This window comes from Protopterus annectens, chromosome 13.part0 (assembly GCF_019279795.1).
Source record: "Protopterus annectens isolate FY-2018-M chromosome 13.part0, PAN1.0, whole genome shotgun sequence".
NCBI classification, from domain to species: domain Eukaryota; kingdom Metazoa; phylum Chordata; order Ceratodontiformes; family Protopteridae; genus Protopterus; species Protopterus annectens.
Window position 1 is genome coordinate 186,358,018 of NC_056747.1, and position 19,438 is coordinate 186,377,455.

Here is a 19,438-nt window from a genome sequence, read left to right on the forward strand (position 1 = left end):
TCCGAAGAGTGGATCGGAGACGGCGCCGAAGCGCTCGGATCCGAAGGGACAGTGCGCTCTGACACAGACGGCGCCGAAGGAGCACTGATCTCCCCGGATCCGAGGCTCGGATCCAGGCTCCGAGAGGTCGGATCCGATGCACTCGAGGGCAGGGTCGGATCCGAAGTACTATCGGCGCCGACCCACCCCCGGCTCCGAAGCTGCTCGGCTCCAGCTGCTCCGAACCCGGATAGTGGGTCGGAGAAGGAGCAATCAGTTTGAAAAAGGATGTTGAACTCCCCAGAGGCAAGAGCACTCCCATCTGCATCTGGGCCTGGATGAACCTTCTCATCATCCGGTCCAGATCAGCATCCGAAAGGCTATACGTAGATCTCGATGAGGCTACCGAGGTAGGCCTGGAGTGCCTCCTCGATAGCCTCGACGGAGATCGGGTCTCCTCCTCCTCAGGTCCCGGTGAAAAACACACTGGAGACCGGAGCCGAGAAGGAGGAGACCGAGCCGACAACGGAGCCGGGGGAGAAGCCCGCTTGGCTGGCGGGGCCGAAACAGAGGTCTCGGCCCGCCGCTTATGGTGCTTCTCCCTCCGGTCCTTTCTTAGCATCCCTCTCCTCCTAACCAGAAGCGGGAGGTTGAGTCCCAGGAGGAGGAGGGGTGCAGAAGGGTAACCGTGAGTGCAGTTACTCGAAGGAGCGGAGGTCGGAGCCGAGTCCGGCGGTAAAAGGCCCGCCAAAACAAGCTTGGACCTCCGCTCCTTCAATGCCCTGGGGTTGAACCCTGCACAAATGGAACAACCAGATGTGAGGTGTTCAACCCCCAGGCATCTAACACACCGAGTGTGGCCATCAGCTGGGGAAAGCTTATGGCCACACTCGGAGCATTTAGAAAAGATAGATTTGGGTTGCTCTGCCATCCCAAACTATCACAATAGTTACTAAAACTAAAGTAACTAAAACACACAAACACACTCACAGGCCCAACACACACACACACTACGCCAACAGCGAGGGGAGGGATATAACTTTAGATTAACTCTAAAAAGTAAATATGTCAAAGGGGAACCTACACTTTCACACAAAAACCCCCCAAAAAAATCTATTAAATTTTGAAAATTTAACACTAAAATTAGCACTTAGCTTGAGAAGCAATCCGGTCACCATGCGCGGCAAACGAGATCTGAGGTCATGAGGGTAGAGCAGGGCATTATGGGTGAGGGGAGGAGCTGAGAGCTTGGATCCATAGCTGGTAAACCATGCCGGTTCGGATCCGATATCGGATCCATAACCCACAGGTTGCAGACAAATGAATCTCCTACTTCAGATCAAATGTTCATCTTAGCAACATAAAAACAAACTGACTAGAAAATAGAAAGCAAGAAAAGGAGTCTGGAGCACAGTAAGAGTAGAGCAGAGCAAATTAAAATGAAACCAGCCTCAGGTAGACACCACCATTTACCTGTCAGGCAGCCCCAGGTCCACACAGTCACTTACTTGTCAACCTCTTGTACACATCAGCTATTACCTGTTAGACAACATCTTATTCACACCATCACTCAACTTTCAAATAGCAGGTTCTCACCATCACTAATCTGTCCAACATGATTTGGTACACACCATCACATAGCTGTCAAACTCCAGCACAAAAAAGAAGTTACGTACTCACCATAATGTTCCATCTTTGTTGCCTATTTTCATTCTTTCTCAACATATGGGTTTGAATCAGATCCTCGGATCCAACTCTGCCACTGTTTCACAGCTCCTGGATACTGCAAGCTGTCAAACCCATAATGCAGCAGTCCCCCTCATTCCCCTGATCTTGTTTGCAGTTTCTTATGTATAATTGAATAAATGTATAGCTTTAAGATAGAAAGTCATCATCTGGTGCTCAAACAGAAGGAACGTTGGTTCCTCTAATGTTCTCCCATTCCTCCAGAAGTAGAAAGTCAGCAACTGGTCTTCCTCCAGAAGTCCTAAAGAGGAGAGAGTAGGGGGCTGGAGGGAGGGGAGTTGAGGAATAATGAAAAAGGACAACACAGATGGAGTGTTATGGTGAGTACATAACTTCTTTACTTGTCAATTTTCATTCATTCCTCAACATATGGGACAGAGTCCACAGCTACTTGAATCCCAGGTGGACTCTAAGGAAGGATATTCTTGAGTACTGTAGCGTCAAAGACCGCTCTTCCACTCAAGACCAGATTCAATTTGTAATTAGTAATAAAGGTATGAGAATTGGCCCAAGTTATAGCTGCACAAATATCATCCAAGGAAGTCCTGGATAGAAAGGCTGATGAAGCTGCCAAGGACAAGGTTGAATGGGCTCTTAAAAGCTTTGGCAATGCCAGATCAAACTTTTTGCAGACAAAAGAAATACAATCGGTCAACCATTTTGATAAAGTTACTTTCCAAATTGGTTGACCCAAACTAGTTTTTGAGAAGGACACAAATAATTGATCTGATTTTCTAAATTTCTCTGATTTGTGAAGATAAAAGTGTAATTGTCTGTGATCATCTAATAAGTGCACAATGTATACACCTTTGTTTACAAAATTTGGAAAGTATACGGGAAGGTTAATAGTTTGATAAATGTCAGATCCTGACACTTAGAAAGGAAGGAAGGATTGGTTCTTAGACACCCTGTCCTTATGAAAAATTAAATAAGGAGGCTTAGAGGATAAAGCTTGAAGCTCTGAAACTCTTCTAGCCGATGTTATGGCCATCAGAAAAACAGTTTTCTGAGTCAAACATTTCAAATCACATTTTGCAACCAGTTCAAATGTTTTTTGAGTTAAGGCCTGTAACATTAAGTTCACATCCCAAGGTGGAGTAGGGTCCTTAAAAGATCGTTTTGAGTAGAATGGTTCCTTTTATAAAGATTTTAAAAAGATGTGAAGAAGCCAAAGTGTAATTTTCAATTCCTATATGAAAACTGGAAATGGCAGCCAACTGAACCTTGATTGCAGAGGGACTAGCCCCTTCATTAAAGATAGAGGTCAGGAATTCCATGTCTTGTTGTTGTGCCCACAGTAAAAATCCATTTGCTCATGTAAATCCTCCTAGTGGAATGTTTGTGGGAAGATAAAAAAATGTGGCGTACTGCAGAAGACAGCTGAGGTTGTCTATCAATGGAAATGGAGAAACCATATGGTCTGTTTAGGCCCAAAATGTCCAGGTGAGTCATGTCTGTTGGGTGAGACAGGAGGTCTGGAAATTAATCAAGAATCCAAAATGGGTAAACTAGATGAGGCCAAAGACAGCAAAACCAAGTATGTCGAGGCCAATAAGGAGCAATGAGGAAGACTTTGCTCTTTAATTGGGATGCTTTCTGTAGGAATTTGGTGATTAAGGAGGTTGGGGGATAAGCATAGAGAAGATCTGGGAGGCAATCATGAAGCAGAGTGTCTTTTGGTGATCCCCCGGTGGAGGGATTAGGGCAAAGAATGTGCTGCACGTGTTCAGGGGAGATGCAAACAGGTCACAACATGGCTGGCCCCATTGGCGGAATAGCATTTCTGCCACTTTTATGTTGAGAGATCACTCGTGAGGTTATAAAATGGACCTGCTCAACTTGTCTGCTATCATGTTCCCCTATACTTGCATTGCCATCAGAAATTGATTTGAAGAGATCATCTACTAAAACACACTCATAGCTTCTCGGCACAAAGTGTAAGATCTGGTTCCTCCTTGTTTGTTGATATACCATGCTACAAATATATTGTCCATTTGAATCGCAACAGTTCCAGAAGGGAGAGAGTCTTGGAACACCTGCAACTGCAATGATAGGAGTATTGCTCTCATTTCCAGCACACTGATAAGCAGGTTGGCCACTTCGGGAGACCACACACCTTGAACAGTCATCCCCAAGAAATGCCCCCACCCAATCTAGGAAGCATCTGTGGTCACTACGGTCTTGGGCTGAGGGAGGACGAATGTATGACTGTGAAATTTGATCTGAACAAATTCACCACCCTCAGGTAGTTCTTGTAGGCTTGAATTATGCTGATATTGGTGGACATAGGTTGATGTAAAATGGGCCACTAGGTTGCTAACGTCAACTGAAGAATCCTCGTGTGGTATCTTGTAAAAGGAAGTAGTACAATTGCTGTGGACATCGTTCTCAGAGTCTGTAATATCTTTCAGGCTGGCAATACTGTTTTCTTTAGAATCCTTCTGACATGGAAACAAATAGTTTGAATCCTTGGTAATGGGAGTGACACTGTCATAGATGATGTGTTTGAAAATGGCCCCTATGTGTTCTAATGTCTGAGATGGTTGTAGCTGAGAATTGTTGTGGTTGATTGTGATGCCTAAGTTGGCACAAATCCAGAGCATATAGTATCGAGCTGCTATCAGCAGATGCTTGGTTGAGGCGGTTTTCAGCCAGTTGCCTAGATACAGAAATACTTGGAATCCCTGTAGTCTAAAGTGAGCTGCTATTACTGCCATGCATTTGGTGAACACCTTGGGTGGGGGCTGTGTTGAGACCAAAGGGCAGTACTCTAAACTGGTAATGACTGGCCCCAAGCTGGAAGCATAGATAAATCCTGGACCATCTGTTCATCTATATGAGATGGTACCTGTCCTGAAGACCTACTGAGCACATCCAGTCATCTTTGTGCAGGAAAGGTAAAATGGACTAAACTGTGACCATCCGGAACTTGGAACGCTGAACTGATTTGTTCAGAATGGTGAGATTTAAAACTGGTCTCCAGTCTCCTGTTTTCTTTGGCACTAAAAAGAATCTTGAGCAAGTTCCGGACCCTCTCAGGTCTGTTTTATCTAACAGCATTTGAATTTCCAAAGCTGCCATTCTCCTCGGACTGCGTGGAGCATCGGAAATTTTATCCGGTGGCGGTAGGGAAAAGGGAATTACATAGCCTCTGGAACTAATCCTCTGCACCAATGTGTCTTTGGTTATATCTAGCCAGGTGTAGGGATAAGTGACCCATGACAGCCTCCAAGAGTGGGCAATCGGGCCTCCTTTTAGGAGCCCTGATAGGGGCTCTTGGAGAAAGAATCTCTGGATCCCTGGTTTTGCAGGCCTCCTCTGCCATGTGGGCGGCATCTACCATTTGAGTCCCCCCCCCCCCCTCTGCCCCTTGGGGAACTCTCTCCATGTGGATCATGCAAAGGACCTTGGGATTTCCTGAAACACATCTTTCGACCACCTCACCAATTCCTGGAAAAGGTTATTTGAGGGATTGAAAAATGTACTCCCACAGCAGACAAGGTCTTACCATCTTTCTTGCACCTGAAGAGTGTATGTCTTTCACTTTAGGGTTGAATAATAAACTTCTGTCAAAGGTAGCACTGATGAAGGATGACTTGAAGGACTACACAAAGTCGCACAGATGCATCCAGGCATGCCTCCTGATGGAAATGCCTGAACCTGCTGCTCTTTGAGGCTCTTTCAGCTGCATGTGAAATAAGCCTCATAGGTTCACAGGTGTGTACTATGCTAACGGCCCTGGAGCCTTCACAAGCCTAGTCCATAAAAGTGCCCTGTCATCATGCTGCACGACGTTAGCTCCCTGTGCCTCTATCCAGAGGAGCCACTGGAGTGATCCCTGGGGTGAACTTTCTGTTACCCATCCACTCATCAAGGTTTTTCCTGAAGAGGGACAGCAAGGTGCTCTGCTTGACATAAATAGGAAGCTTGTTACAGAGTATGGGCAGTCTGTGGGTGATGAACCTGTCCCCCCCAGCATGTTCTGTTGATTGTGGTAATGAAGTTTAGATCTCTGGAGTGTGTGGTGCAGAGAAATTGGGATTTCTTTAGGTACAGTATTTCTAGCAGGGCTAGGTCGGACATGGCTTTGTATGTCAAGCACAGATCACCTCTAAGTAAATGATAGAATACAGAGAATAGCTGAAGTTTCTTTTGAGTCTGTCCACTTACTAATAATACAGGTGGTTTAGTGGTAGAATTCTCGCCTGCCACCTGGGAGGCCTGGGTTTTATTCCTGGCCAATGCACCAATGTTTTAAGGCCCATATCCTCTTCGTGAGGTACTTCTGTGGCCTCTCCTGCTGTTGCAGGTGTCCGCTGAGGTACATGCCAAATGGGGCGTTGTATTAGAGGATTGGTCTAATGAGGGATGAGTACAGAGAGATGATGACCTCTTTCTTCCTGGATGCAAAACCCTTGGTTATGAGATGTGCCACAAAGAAGGAATTTCTGACCACAGTGGCAATGTGGTGGTCGGGGGAGAGGTTGCAGTCAACCTGGGTGCCCAGATCTCTTACAACACCTTCAGTGTTCAGTGGGTTCCCATCAACGTGGTAATTAGTGGGAACTGAGTTTTTACCAAAGGGAATGATGACATTTTTTGGTGCTAAGCTTAAGGCCATGGCTCTGACACCAGTCATTAATGTCAGTGAGGCCTTTCTGTAGGATGTCTGCATCACTTGGGGGAGTTGATAATGGTTCCCAGTTTGCAGTCATCTGTGAACTTGGTCAGCCAGAGTCCCTCTGTGTTGGCCTGGACTTCTGAGAAGTATATGCCAAACAGGTGAGGGCCTAGGACCGATCCCAGTGGGACTCCACTAGTGACTGGTTGGCAGGCAGATTTGGAATCTGCCACTTTCACTCTGTGTGTTCTGTCTGTGAGCCAATTTCCAATCCACCTAGTGATACAGGGGTTGATGCCTAGTTTGGTGAGTTTATCAACAATTCCTGAGTGAGGAATGGTATCAAAGGCCTTGGCGAGATGCACTGCCTTATCCTCATCCACAGCCTTGGTAACTCTCTCAAAGAAGTCAACCAGATTAAGTAGGCAGGATCTCCTTTAACAAAGCCAAACTGCGTGGGGTCTAGAGTTTGGATATTCCTTATATCCTTGTTTATTAGGTCCATGATGATTTGCTCCATACCTTTATATATCAGACTCGTCAGGCTAATGTGGCGATAATTCCCAGGGTCTGTTGTCGCTCTCCCTTTATGGAGAGGGATGACTGTAGCAGTGCGCCATTCGGTAGGAACAAAGCCTGAGGTAAGGCTGTGATTGAATAGGGCACACAGATGTGGTGCCAACTTCTTTTGTAGTTCATGTAGAACACAGCCAGGGATATTATCAGGTGCCATGGGTGCTGTATTCTTGGTCTTGGACAATACAGCTGTTACATGTGTTGCTGAAATGCTGGGTACCTGGAATTATTCTGGTATTGTGATTGGGTCGGGGGGGTAAAGTTAGCACTGAATCTGTCGGCTAGTATGTTGGCAATATCTGTTGGCTCAGTGTAGGAGGTACCATTGTGCAATAACTCAGACCAAATCAGGGTATTGCCATGGAGTTCTTGATATAACTATAGAAGGTTTTGTGGTTGTTTAGTATCTGCCACAATTCTGGCTTCATAGCTGGCTTTAGAGGATTTGATAAGGGATCTCAACTTTTTTTGAGGCTAATGAGAGAGTTTTTCCAGTCTTGGGACTTCACCTTTATTTGTAACAATTTCTTCCTTCTGCTAAGAGTTTGATAGCTGGGGACCACCAGATTGGCTTCCTTTTTTTTGGAGGAAAGTGTCTTGTTGCTATTGGGTATGTCTAGTTCCATGCATTTATATAAGTGTTCGTACAGTGCACTGGTGAATGATTCAGCAATCATACAGCTATTTTCCATTGGCATGGGTGCCGTGAAGTTAGCCACCTCTGTTTTCAGGAGCCCAAAGTCAGCTTTGGAGAAGTTTTTCAAGGTGGTCACTTTTGCAGGGGGTGTGGGTGAGATGTAGATTTCCATGCTGATTAGTTTGTGGTTGGATCTTGGATCTAACCAGGGAGGAATTGACTGCTGGTGTAGAGCAACAGTGACCCATGGTAGTGATAACCAGGTCAAGGGTGTTGCTTCCTCTAGTGGGGGTCAGGATGAGCTGGTCCAGGGCATTGGAACTGATGAATTCCAGGAAGCATTGGGCTAGTGCATTGGTACAGGAGTAATTTTCCCAGTTAATGGAGAGGGCAATTGAAATTACCTAGTATGAGAGTATTGGGCTGGACCTTGATAGATTCCAGGGTGCTTAGGAATGTGGAGTGGGAGTCTAAGGACATGTTTGGGGTCCTATAACCGGCTATGACCTGAAGCACCATCTTACCCAGGGTTAGTTGTACCTGAAGTAGCTCAGCTGTAGTATGCTGGGCTACTAGTCTGGAGGTGTGTAGATCCTTTATGAATATGGAAACACCACAGCCTTTGGAGCTTCTAGCCATATTCAGGGACCGAAAGCTGTGGAATGTGTTGTAGCGTGGAAGTGCAAGGTCCTTTCTGCCTCTTTAAACCAGGACTCAGTTACAGCACAAATGTCGACATTCTCCATTTTGAGGAGCGCTTCGAGCGTGTGTATCTTGAGATTTAGACTTCTAGCGTTGAGCAGCATGACCCTCAGATTTTGTTTACAGTCGTTATGGTGGGATTTTGGTCTTTGGAACACAGCCTAAAAAGGGACTACAGGGGTTGCAAGAGCCTTAGCCAGTACCCGGAATCCCTGGGGTGACAGATGCAGGCCATCTCTGGCAAAGCATCGAGGTCTGTCAATCATGTCATCCTATGCAAACACTGGATCTCCTTAGAATGACACTGGAAACTTAGCCAATGATTGAAGTCAATCATTTTCTGCTTGTACTGCGATACCATTCTGGGTGACGGTAGGATACTGCTCAGGACTAGGGTCATACCTGACTGGGTCACATAATCCGAGCGCTCTATCATGTCTCTTTTCATGTAGTCCAGGGAGGTGCGCCTCAGGTCATTCACACTCACATGGACAATGACCGAGTCACACTTATACGTGCTGTGGAGTGACCTGAGTGCATGTGTTATATGGCGGACTCTGGCACCTGCTAGACAACTGTCACCTTCTCCTTATTCAACCTAGTGAGTGGGACATCTGTGTGCCTCACTATTCAGTCTCCTATGATTAGTATGTTGGGCAAGGTGTTTTGCCTTAGGGGCTTAGGTTTAGGGGGCACAAAGTGGAGGCAAGCTGTGTGTCCTGAGGTCGGTGGTGTGTTGTGGTGGTCGACTGCATTTCTGCCTTGGAGGTCTCTGCTGTTTGGGTAAATTTCTATTGAGAGCCTCCACGAAGGTGGGTGTGTGGTTTGTGTTTCTATGTGTGAGCTGTGCTGGTGGGTGTTCTGGAGGGCTGTGTGTTCCTGGTGATGTGGTGCAAGTGTTGACCTTCTCCTCTTGATCAACTAGTCCGGTCTTGGCTGGAGAGTGCACAGCTTCCAATTTGGTGATAAGAGCATCTGTCACAAAGAATTTGAGATAAACAGAAGTGTTGCTAACTGTGAAGTAACAGAAGACTCTGCCTTGGCAGTACTAGTCCCAGAGAGGGATTTTAAGAGTTCCTTGATCAAATCCCTCCGTAATCTGGTAAAATGTGCCACATAATTCAAGAACTTGAGAACCAAGGTCACTGATGCATACAAATGCTTTTCGAACCTGTCCAGTGCCCAAGACTCCCTGTTAGGGGGATGAATAGAAGAACTCTGTTCAGAGAGTTACTTCTTGGTGGCTGCCGCCATGATCATAGAATCCACTGGTACCCCTTTGTTCCAAAATTCCCTTCCCTTCAGTGATACCAGTATAGTCTCTACAGAATCTGGTCCTTTTCACACCCGCTGAGAGATCAAATCAATGAGCTTATCAGTGTGCAGAGTCACCCAGGAAGTAGATGGACCAGTACCAAATGCTTCCAGGAACACAGATTCCTCTTGAGAAGAGTTGTTGTTAGACCATCCACCTCCTGTTTGAGGATTTCTAAAATGTCTCCAAATGAGATGTCTTTAGTTGCTGATCTTGGGGACCCTTATTTCTCATCAAAATCGGTAAACTTCTGTGACTGACTACTGAGGGGAGTCCAAGTGCCTCCTTTTGCACTTCCTCTTCCTAGAGACTTCTTAGGTGAGATATTCCAGAGAAGTATCGGAAGAGATAATTATGCCCTGTGGGGTCACCTGGAGACTTTGGGTTAGCTGTACCTGCATAGTAGAATGCTGAGGCTCAAGATACAAAGACATCTGAGAAACAAAAGGAAGATCCAAGAGGGGAGTAACCTTCCGATCTCTAGAAGAGAACTCTCTCTCTACCAACCTTGAAGGTAGAATGTCCCAGGAGGACGAAGACTGTCAGCACAGAAAAGGCATGCTTCTGAACTGATGGTTCCTTCAGAAATCGAAGACATCCTACCCAAGGCAGGAGTTGGAGCCTAGCTATTGAATTTTGAGGCTCCAAGGGGCAGAGATGGCACCGACAACTTCGGAGTCAACTCTAACCCCTCGGATCAGACAAAGAAGCTTTGGGTCAAAGAGCCGTGCAGGTCCAAAACGGTTAGAGCTTGCACGCTCAGAGAAGACATGGATCTGAAGAAAGGCATCTTTGGCTCCAAAACAGATAGTTCCAGGATTCTCAGATACAAGGGTTCTGAAATCAAAGGATGGATCGGAGAAGGAGCCGGAATTGGTGGGGTGGTACTTGCTGAGGTCTCCAAACCCACTGGGCTAGGAGCCAGGAGAACTCTCATCTGAATTTGTGTCAAAAGAAACTTCATCATTCTGTCAGCATGCACCTCAGTGAGACTTCTGGATGAAAGGGAAGAGAATATGAGGGAGATCTGTCTTTCCAGGATGGGCGATGGGAACTGAATCCATGGAAGATGCATATCTTGTTCTTGGTAGACGTCTGGATTCTGAATGGGTCAGATCCAAAGAGACAGATCTGCTGTCTGAAGTCGTCTGATCTGAGGAATTTTGTGATGGATCCAAAGTTTTCTGACTCTTCTTCCGATGCACCGATGTTGGATCAGAAGGATTGAGAAGAACCAGAATGCTCTGGAGGCCTCTTTTTTGCCTCCTTTTTCTCATGTCTGGAGGTCTGACCTGCAGTTAGTGACTCTCCAAAGGGTGACGGAAGAAGGCTTTTGAGGATCAATTTATTTTTTTCTGTCTGTGAGAGCTCTTGGATTAAAGGCTTTGCATACAGACCATGAAGCTTGCAAATGCTCTGGGGTTGAAGAGAAGTGAGGCATTATGGGAGAGGGAGGATTTTGAGGCTCGTATTGTATGTCTGGAAAAAAATGGCTGAGACGGATCGGAGGACTCATTTGTGATGCATAATGAAATGGATATTAGATCACCATGTCTGGAAGCTTCATGTATAGGCTACCACTTACCTGTTAGAAAACCTCTGGTACACAGTACCACTTATCAGACACACTAAGGTACATACTACAGCTTACCTGTCAGACAGCCTCAGGTACACACTACCATCTGTCTCTTAAGACAGCCTCTAGTACACATCATCCATCTGCATACCTCTCAAATGTCCTTGATTTTGCCTAATTCTTGTTCTGTCCCTCATAAAGGTTTCCATATTCTGGTAAATCTCAGAGGATTTCGGTCAAAACTGCCAAACATTAGAAAACGCATGCCGATTCAAAACTGGCTTCTTTGTTCATTCAAAACTGGCTTCTTTTTAAGTGTGAAATTAAGTAATAGTTACAAATTATCCTTGATTTTGGGCCTTTGACCCAGATGAATTTTGGCCTTGTCCCTAATTGTGAAGAAAAGTTGTTGAGAACTAGGTCCATCGCTTAGTGGTCAGACAGCTTCGGGTATACAATAACACTTGTCCGTTTAACATTAGACAGTCTGTGAATGGCAAACTACATCCGACAGTCTGTGAATGGCACACTACATGAACTACATCCATCACTTACTGCATATGCCTCATACAAAAGCCTACCACTTTATAGGACAGAACACTCAAAAAATAACTGCCAGGCACTGATGCAGGAATGGAATAAGTAATGCTGTGTGTGTGTGTGTGTGTGTGTGGGAGGGGAGAGGCACAGCAGGTCAATTACTAGCTTGCCCACTGAAGACAGTAGTAGCTGTGCTCTGAACAAGGAATGGCTTCTTCCACATTTCTGATGACAGAGAGCCACAGCACAGAATGATAAAAAGAAAAAGCTCTGCAACCCCCCTCCCCAACACACGTTTATCACAGTTGCTTGATCACCACTGTATGCTTTTTTCTTTCTGTTTAACTTTTGTTGCAATGAATGGTGTTACTTTCTACATGCCTCTTCAAAGTGGTGTTTTTATATTTATTTTCTGCTTTCTGATGCTTAATGTGTTCCATTTTATACCCAATTTACCTTTACTTCATCATACAAAAATGGGTTTCCAATTCAGAAGGAAGAGAACTCGGTCTTAAGTAATTTTGAAAAAAAAAAACAAACAAAAAACACCACACTGAAATACCAAACCACGACCATATAAAACATTACAAAAATAAAACATTTCTGGAGGGAGGGGGCCATACCCAAATGCAGATTTTACAACCCTCTCTCGCCTTTATTCTAACTCTGATTTCAAAAACCAAAATGATCAAGACAGACAAATGGTTCAGAGTGTAGCTTTTATTTCAAAAAACATTTAAAATATCAGTGCTTTCATCTAACTTATTGTAGACGTCTTCAGAAGGAAATAAAAAGACCTAAAAAGGCTGTAACATCATGAGAACATTCTAAAACAGCCCCCTTTTTATATCAAACAGGAAGTAATTAACAATGCATCAAAAAAGACCATCAAAATTCTTAAAGTAACCTGTGCTGTTTAAAAACAAAAGTGACGCTGTAACACTGAAAAACCACCGTCAACAAGTCAAGCAAGAAAATCTTAAAAGATCCACTTTGAAAGTAAAATAGCATTCCGCCACTGAATACTCCAAGCAAATAGGGTGCAGAAAAAATAACTTTAAAATTAAATTTAAAACATCCAGTCAAAACTCAAAGTTTAGAAGCCTTATATTTCAGTTAACTAGTAATGGTACACTAGTGGCATCCAAACGTAATGGCCAACATAATTATTTGTGCAATAATAATTCTGCTATTCCCCTTTGTTGTTTTCATATGTAATGATTTCAAGAATGAAAAATCTAAACATAGAAAAATGTTTACAGCTTACTGCATGCCTTGCTAGGGCACTTTTCTTCTCTCTCTGCTTTTAATGCTATACAAATGCTGATAAATACATTTAAGTGAATTGTTGGGCTTGCCTATATAGAAGGCTGTGCATGACTGATGTCGGGCAATGTAAACAACTTTAGATGTATAGCAAAAATATTTGCCCCTAGTAAGCCATCTTCTAACGGTGTCCCACAGTGTAGCTATTTTCTATATACATACATTGTTTGCACCTGCCACATTTCAATGTCCCAAAACTTCCAGTACATGATTTTTTATCTGGTCTCTCTAGAATTAATTGTCTTGAAGTTTGGACGATTCTTAAAGGTACAACAGAACATACTATCAAAGTGACCTTTTGCAGTCACTTTCATTCTGTACTAGTGGACAGTTTTTTTAATATAATACTCCTGATGTTGGCAGCATCCAAGGAGTAATTCTGATTTCACAAAGCTACAAAGAAAAGTGAATACATAGTGTGTGCCATTAAGCATTTTTGGTATTTTGATGCTGTTAATGGTCACTGCTTGATAAGCGATTTATCTTTTGGTCTGCTGAACAGAAGAAAAAAATGCTTATGTTATTTGCACCTATAACCAAAACTGGAACATATGCAGTTTTGTCTCGACTGACTTCACTCACAATTCTGATCCTTTTCACACCCGCTGAGAGATCAAATCAATGAGCTTATAAGTGTGCAGAGTCACCCAGGAAGTAGATGGACCAGTACCAAATGCTTCCAGGAACACAGATTCCTCTTGAGAAGAGTTGTTGTTAGACCATCCACCTCCTGTTTGAGGATTTCTAAAATGTCTCCAAATGAGATGTCTTTAGTTGCTGATCTTGGGGACCCTTATTTCTCATCAAAATCGGTAAACTTCTGTGACTGACTACTGAGGGGAGTCCAAGTGCCTCCTTTTGCACTTCCTCTTCCTAGAGACTTCTTAGGTGAGATATTCCAGAGAAGTATCGGAAGAGATAATTATGCCCTGTGGGGTCACCTGGAGACTTTGGGTTAGCTGTACCTGCATAGTAGAATGCTGAGGCTCAAGATACAAAGACATCTGAGAAACAAAAGGAAGATCCAAGAGGGGAGTAACCTTCCGATCTCTAGAAGAGAACTCTCTCTCTACCAACCTTGAAGGTAGAATGTCCCAGGAGGACCATGCTATCTTTCTGCATTAGGCAACGCAGAAAAACTAATTTTTATCTTAACATTAAAACAAACTAAAGGGAGCAAAGTAAGCGAGAAAAGGTGTGTGGACCTAAAACTGAAAAATATTAGGTAAAAAAAAATGAAAAAGTAGCTACTCCTGACAGTTTTAGCCAAAGGTCAACAGCTACAGAGAAGCCAGAAGAACATGCATAAATTCTGAACTGCCCTAGTGTACTGTTAAACGGTACTGCTGTATGCAAAAGAAGACAGCAGTACTCACTTATTTTTGCATGACAGTGATATTTGCATCTTAAAATATATCACCTGACCAGAAGAGTTTGCTGGATGGAGGAGGAGCCTTTAAGTACATCCAACACATGACAAGCACTAATTTAAGTAATATACTTACTCCACCAAACAGACAGGCAACATTATGTATTTTTCCTAGAGTTCTCTCAGAGTACAAGATTACCACTCAAGTGCCCTGCTGATCAGGAAGGGGATAAACCTGGCGACACACAGACTGTCTAAAGCAAATGAAGACTGGGACCACAGAGAGTAAAAGAATGGTTGGAAAAAACAGTCATATCCTTACAGATGCAAGAGCAGAAATGGTTAAGTGACAAAGACTGAATGTCTTACCTGCTGTAGGACATTGCGCTCCTGCAGTGCCATTAGCCTACGATGCAGGTCGACCAGTTCTTCTGTGTACGCCTAAGAAGCAAAGCGACTATTATTCACAAGGACAACGAGCAACATGTGGAGAGAAAGATGCACAGTCTGTTTTAAAAAAAAGAAAAATAACTTTTTCCAAATTTCAAATGCAAGAAATACCTTTACTCACCTCTGAAAACATTTCTTTGTGAGAAAGCTCAATGGTATAGAGAGCAGAAGTCCGCAGTTTCTGTTGACGCAAGTTCAAACAGCAATCTACGTGCTGAAGTACTGTACAGTCCAGCTGAAAGGCTACTCACATAAAAAGAGACAAGGTGCTGCAACAACCCCACCTAACAAAAGGAGAATGGGGTGGGAATTTGGCCCCATCTTACTCAGAAAGGGTGAAGAAGGATACTTGGCCTACAACTGGATCACTGAAGATCCAAAATCCTTGAAGCAGAAACTTAGGTACTCGAAATTATACTGAAAGAAGAGGCCCAAAATAACATGTCATTTACTTAGCTCTTTCACTGGAAGTTTTATGTTTACTGACACGAGTACTGAAGCTACACCAAATAAACTCCACCACTATGCATTCAAAGCTATTACTCAAAATAAACTTCTTTCAACAAATACTGCAGTAAACCACTCCTACAGCACACAAACTATACCCCCTTAATTACAAATACATTATTAAACTAAACTGCGTTACAATGCTCCAAAACCCAATACTGATAACAGCGCTACTATCAATCTCATTCATAACACCTTAACACATCTGCTTGCTCCTTTACCCTAATTCAACTCAATCCACACATTTGTGCACATCATCCCAACACCTCAAACAACATCTCTCCTTGCCTCTGTAACTGGCCAGATGTCCAACTCTACAGATGAATATACCTTAGTGAGTTACATACTTGGGGAGGCCATAGTGGTGCAGTAGTTAGTGCTGTCACCTCGCAAAAGAGGATCTCTGGTTCAATTCTCAGCTGGGATGCCTTCCGTGCAGAATTTGCATGTCCTCCCTGCGGTCATGTGGGTTTCCTCCCACATTCCAAAGACAGGCAGCAAGTGAATTGGACACACTGAGTTGGAGCTAGGTGTGTGTGTGTGGTGTGTGTGTGTGCATGCACACACGCAAGTGGTAAGGATGAAGTACCGAGGCAGAGCTAGCCACCCGGCTGTGTAAACCTTGGCTCAAGATGATTGTCACTATTGAAGTGACACTCCGACCCCATACAAAAATGTGAAAAAGGAGTCGAAGATGGATGGAGTCACATACCTGGCTATCTTTTGCTCAATTAACTCAACTATAAACAACTGCCAAGCAAACGCATCTCAAAACGCCCAATCCTCCACTGCGAGGACATGCATTCTAACCCAGGTTATAATCAAAATTCCACCTGATTATACACTAGCTCCAATCTAGAAAAAAAGCTTGCAAACACCCAAAGTAAAACAGCCCAGCTAAAGCTTAGCAACATCATCACAAGAAGCACAAGAACTTGCACAAGAGACAAATACATCTCTCAGAGATTGCCTCTCCTCTGGAAGAAGATCCTACTTCATGTGCAGCAGAGCTCCTCAACAACCCTATTTAAGCACAACCTTGACACCTGGATGAGAAACCACAAATTCACCTCAGGGGTGGCAGCCATGGCCCTCATAGACAACAGCACTTGCTGCTGATCATAGTATTGCTCTGCAAACAACATCCATCTAACTAAGGTCAGCTAGGGTACTCAAGGTTTTTACATGGCTACGCTTGTAAAGGCCCTAGAAACCTTCTATGAACCTACAAACATGCAATAAAGTAACAGACTTTTATGCATGAGTTACACATCACACACACCATCTTCTCTCAGTAACAGAGACCTGAGTTAAGTTAAAACCATCAATAAAAAATGAAGAAATACTGCCCCCCCCCCCCACCCCGGTATAGTGTATTACAAAAAAATAGGAGAGGCAAAAAAGATGGATGAGTGGTGCTTCTTTACCTAATTCTTTCCAGTTAACCTGTACTTACTGTTTGTTCCTAACTGAATAATGCTAAACCGCTTATCACTTTCCTTAAACTAAATACCCACACAAGCATCTGTCTTGTTACCATATACATTCATCTAGGAAACAACATCCCTACTATTAAAGATATGTTCTTCTAGATAACTGGCACTATCCCCCAAAAGAAACAGCAATCCTGGGAGACTTCAACATAGACTGAAACTCAGACATGGCTCAGCACTGCATAAACTTATACAGTTTCAGCTGACTCATCGTCCCTCCCACCAGACATAAAAATAATCCTAAAACCACCACTTTAGACTGGATGCTAACATCTGATCTCACTAAAATTACACCTGCAGGAACATTCCCAGCACCATTAATGATTTCCTCCCAGTCTATGCCAACACCACTTTTACAATGTACAGAACACAACATAATTCGAGAAAAATACTTTTGTAGCAGCCTTAAAATCATGTAACGGGAATCCCCTTAAATATCTTCCACTTGCTGAAATAACACTACAATTTAACCAAACGTATCATAGCATTGCAAACAAAATGGCTTAAACATTTAACCACATAACAGATGACAAATAGAGATAAAAACCTGGTCAGCATGGTTAAAGCAGAAAGCACAGCAGAACTACCAAACCTTCAAACAAATATGAAATCTCACTAAAAACTTAGCATAAGAAAAAATTGCTTCATTATGCTACAAAATGGAAGCCCTAACAACCCAAAATTGTTCTAGTAATCAATGAAAAAATTGCTTCAAACAGCCATTCCCTCCTCTAGCCTCCCCCCGAAACTATTACCAACAACTTTAATACTTACTTTATCCAAATCATAACCAACATGACTGACATGTATTCTACTCTCTCCAATCCCATTTTTACCCTGAAACCAATCTGCACAGGCATAATCAAAAATGTTCCAAAAAATAAAACCCTCATCTCTGACTGCAGATAACATTCCAGCAGAGTATCTTAGACATTCTACAGAAGCCTTTGCCTACCCAGTTTCTATTCTCTGAATAGGTCAGTCCAGGAACTGTACATTCCAGCCATTTGGAAAATATTCTACATCTTAGCACTACATAAAGGGGGTAACTCTGAAGAACTAACTGTTGCCCAAATGCCATCCTTCCACCCCTCTCAAAAATCCTTGCGAAATGTCCCCATAATTAACTGCTCCAGTATCTCTTATCGTTCCTATGCAACATGGCTCAAGATCAAATCACGGTACCACAATGGTACTTCCACGCTTCGTGAATAGTATGAACCTCAGTATAAATCATGGTACTGCAATGGCACTTCTACACATAGTGAATAATATGAGCCTCGGTACAAATCACGGTACTGCAATGGTACTTCTACACTTAGTGAATAGTATGAACCATGGTACTGCAATGGCACTTCTACACTTCGTGAATACTGTGAACCACAGAACAAATCACGGTACTGCAATGGTACTTCTACACTTCGTGAATAGTATGAGCATCAGTACAAATCACGGTACTGCAATGAAAGTTCTACACTTCGTGAATACTATGAACCGCAGTACAAATCACAGTACTGCAATGGCACTTCCACACTTTGTGAATAGTATGCACCTCGGTACAAATCACGGTACTGCAATGGCACTTCTACACATAGTGAATAGGATGAGCCTCGGTACTGCAATGGCACTTCTACACAGTGAATAGTATGAACTGCAGTACAAATCATGGTACTACAATGGCACTTCTACACTTCGTGAATAGTATGAACCGCAGTGCAAACCATGGTACTGCAATGGCACTTCTACACTTCGTGAATAGTATGAACCTCAGTACAAATCACAGTACTGCAATGGCAATTCTACACTTAGTGAATAGTATGAACCTCAGTACAAATCACAGTACTGCAATGGCAATTCTACACTTTGTGAATAGTATGAACCTCAGTACAAATCATGGTACTGCAACGGCACTTCTACACTTCGTGAATAGTATGGGCCTCAGTACAAATCACTGTACTGCACTGGCACTTCTACACTTCGTGAATAGTATGAGCCTCACTACAAATCACGGTACTGCAATGGGACTTCTACATTTAGTGAATAGTATGAGCCTCACTACAAATCATGGTACTGCAACGGCACTTCTACACTTCGTGAATAGTATGAGCCTCAGTACATACCACGGTAATGCAATGGCACTTCTACACTTCGTGAACAGTGTGACCCGCAGTACAAATCACGGTAATGCAATGGCACTTCTACACATAGTGAACAGTATTTGCCTCAGTACAAATCACTGTACTGCAACGGCACTTCTACACTTTGTGAATAGTATGAACCGCAGTACAAATCACGGTGCTGCAATGGCACTTCTACTCATAGTGAATAGTAAGAGACTCAGTACAAATCACGGTATTGCAACGGCATTTCTGCCCTTAGTGAATAGTATGAACTGCAGTACAAATCATGGTACTGCAACAACACTTCTGCACTTCATGAATAGTATGAACCGCAGCACAAATCACGGTACTGCAATGGCACTTCTACACTTAGTGAATAGTATGAACCTCAGTACAAATCATGGTACTGCAATGGCACTTCTACACTTAGTGAATAGTATGAACCTCAGTACAAATCACAGTACTGCAATGTCACTTCTAC

The 19,438-nt window shown here is 43.4% G+C and overlaps 1 protein-coding gene across 1 annotated transcript in view; it reads right to left on the bottom strand.

The window, feature by feature from the left end:
- MLLT1 (MLLT1 super elongation complex subunit) overlaps positions 1–19,438 on the bottom strand; it is a 767,946-nt gene that overhangs the window by 40,472 nt on the left and 708,036 nt on the right. The window contains exon 12 of the mRNA XM_044090764.1: positions 14,757–14,828. Within this exon, the coding sequence (XP_043946699.1) occupies positions 14,757–14,828 (72 nt within the window). The remainder of the gene's footprint in view (positions 1–14,756; positions 14,829–19,438) is intronic.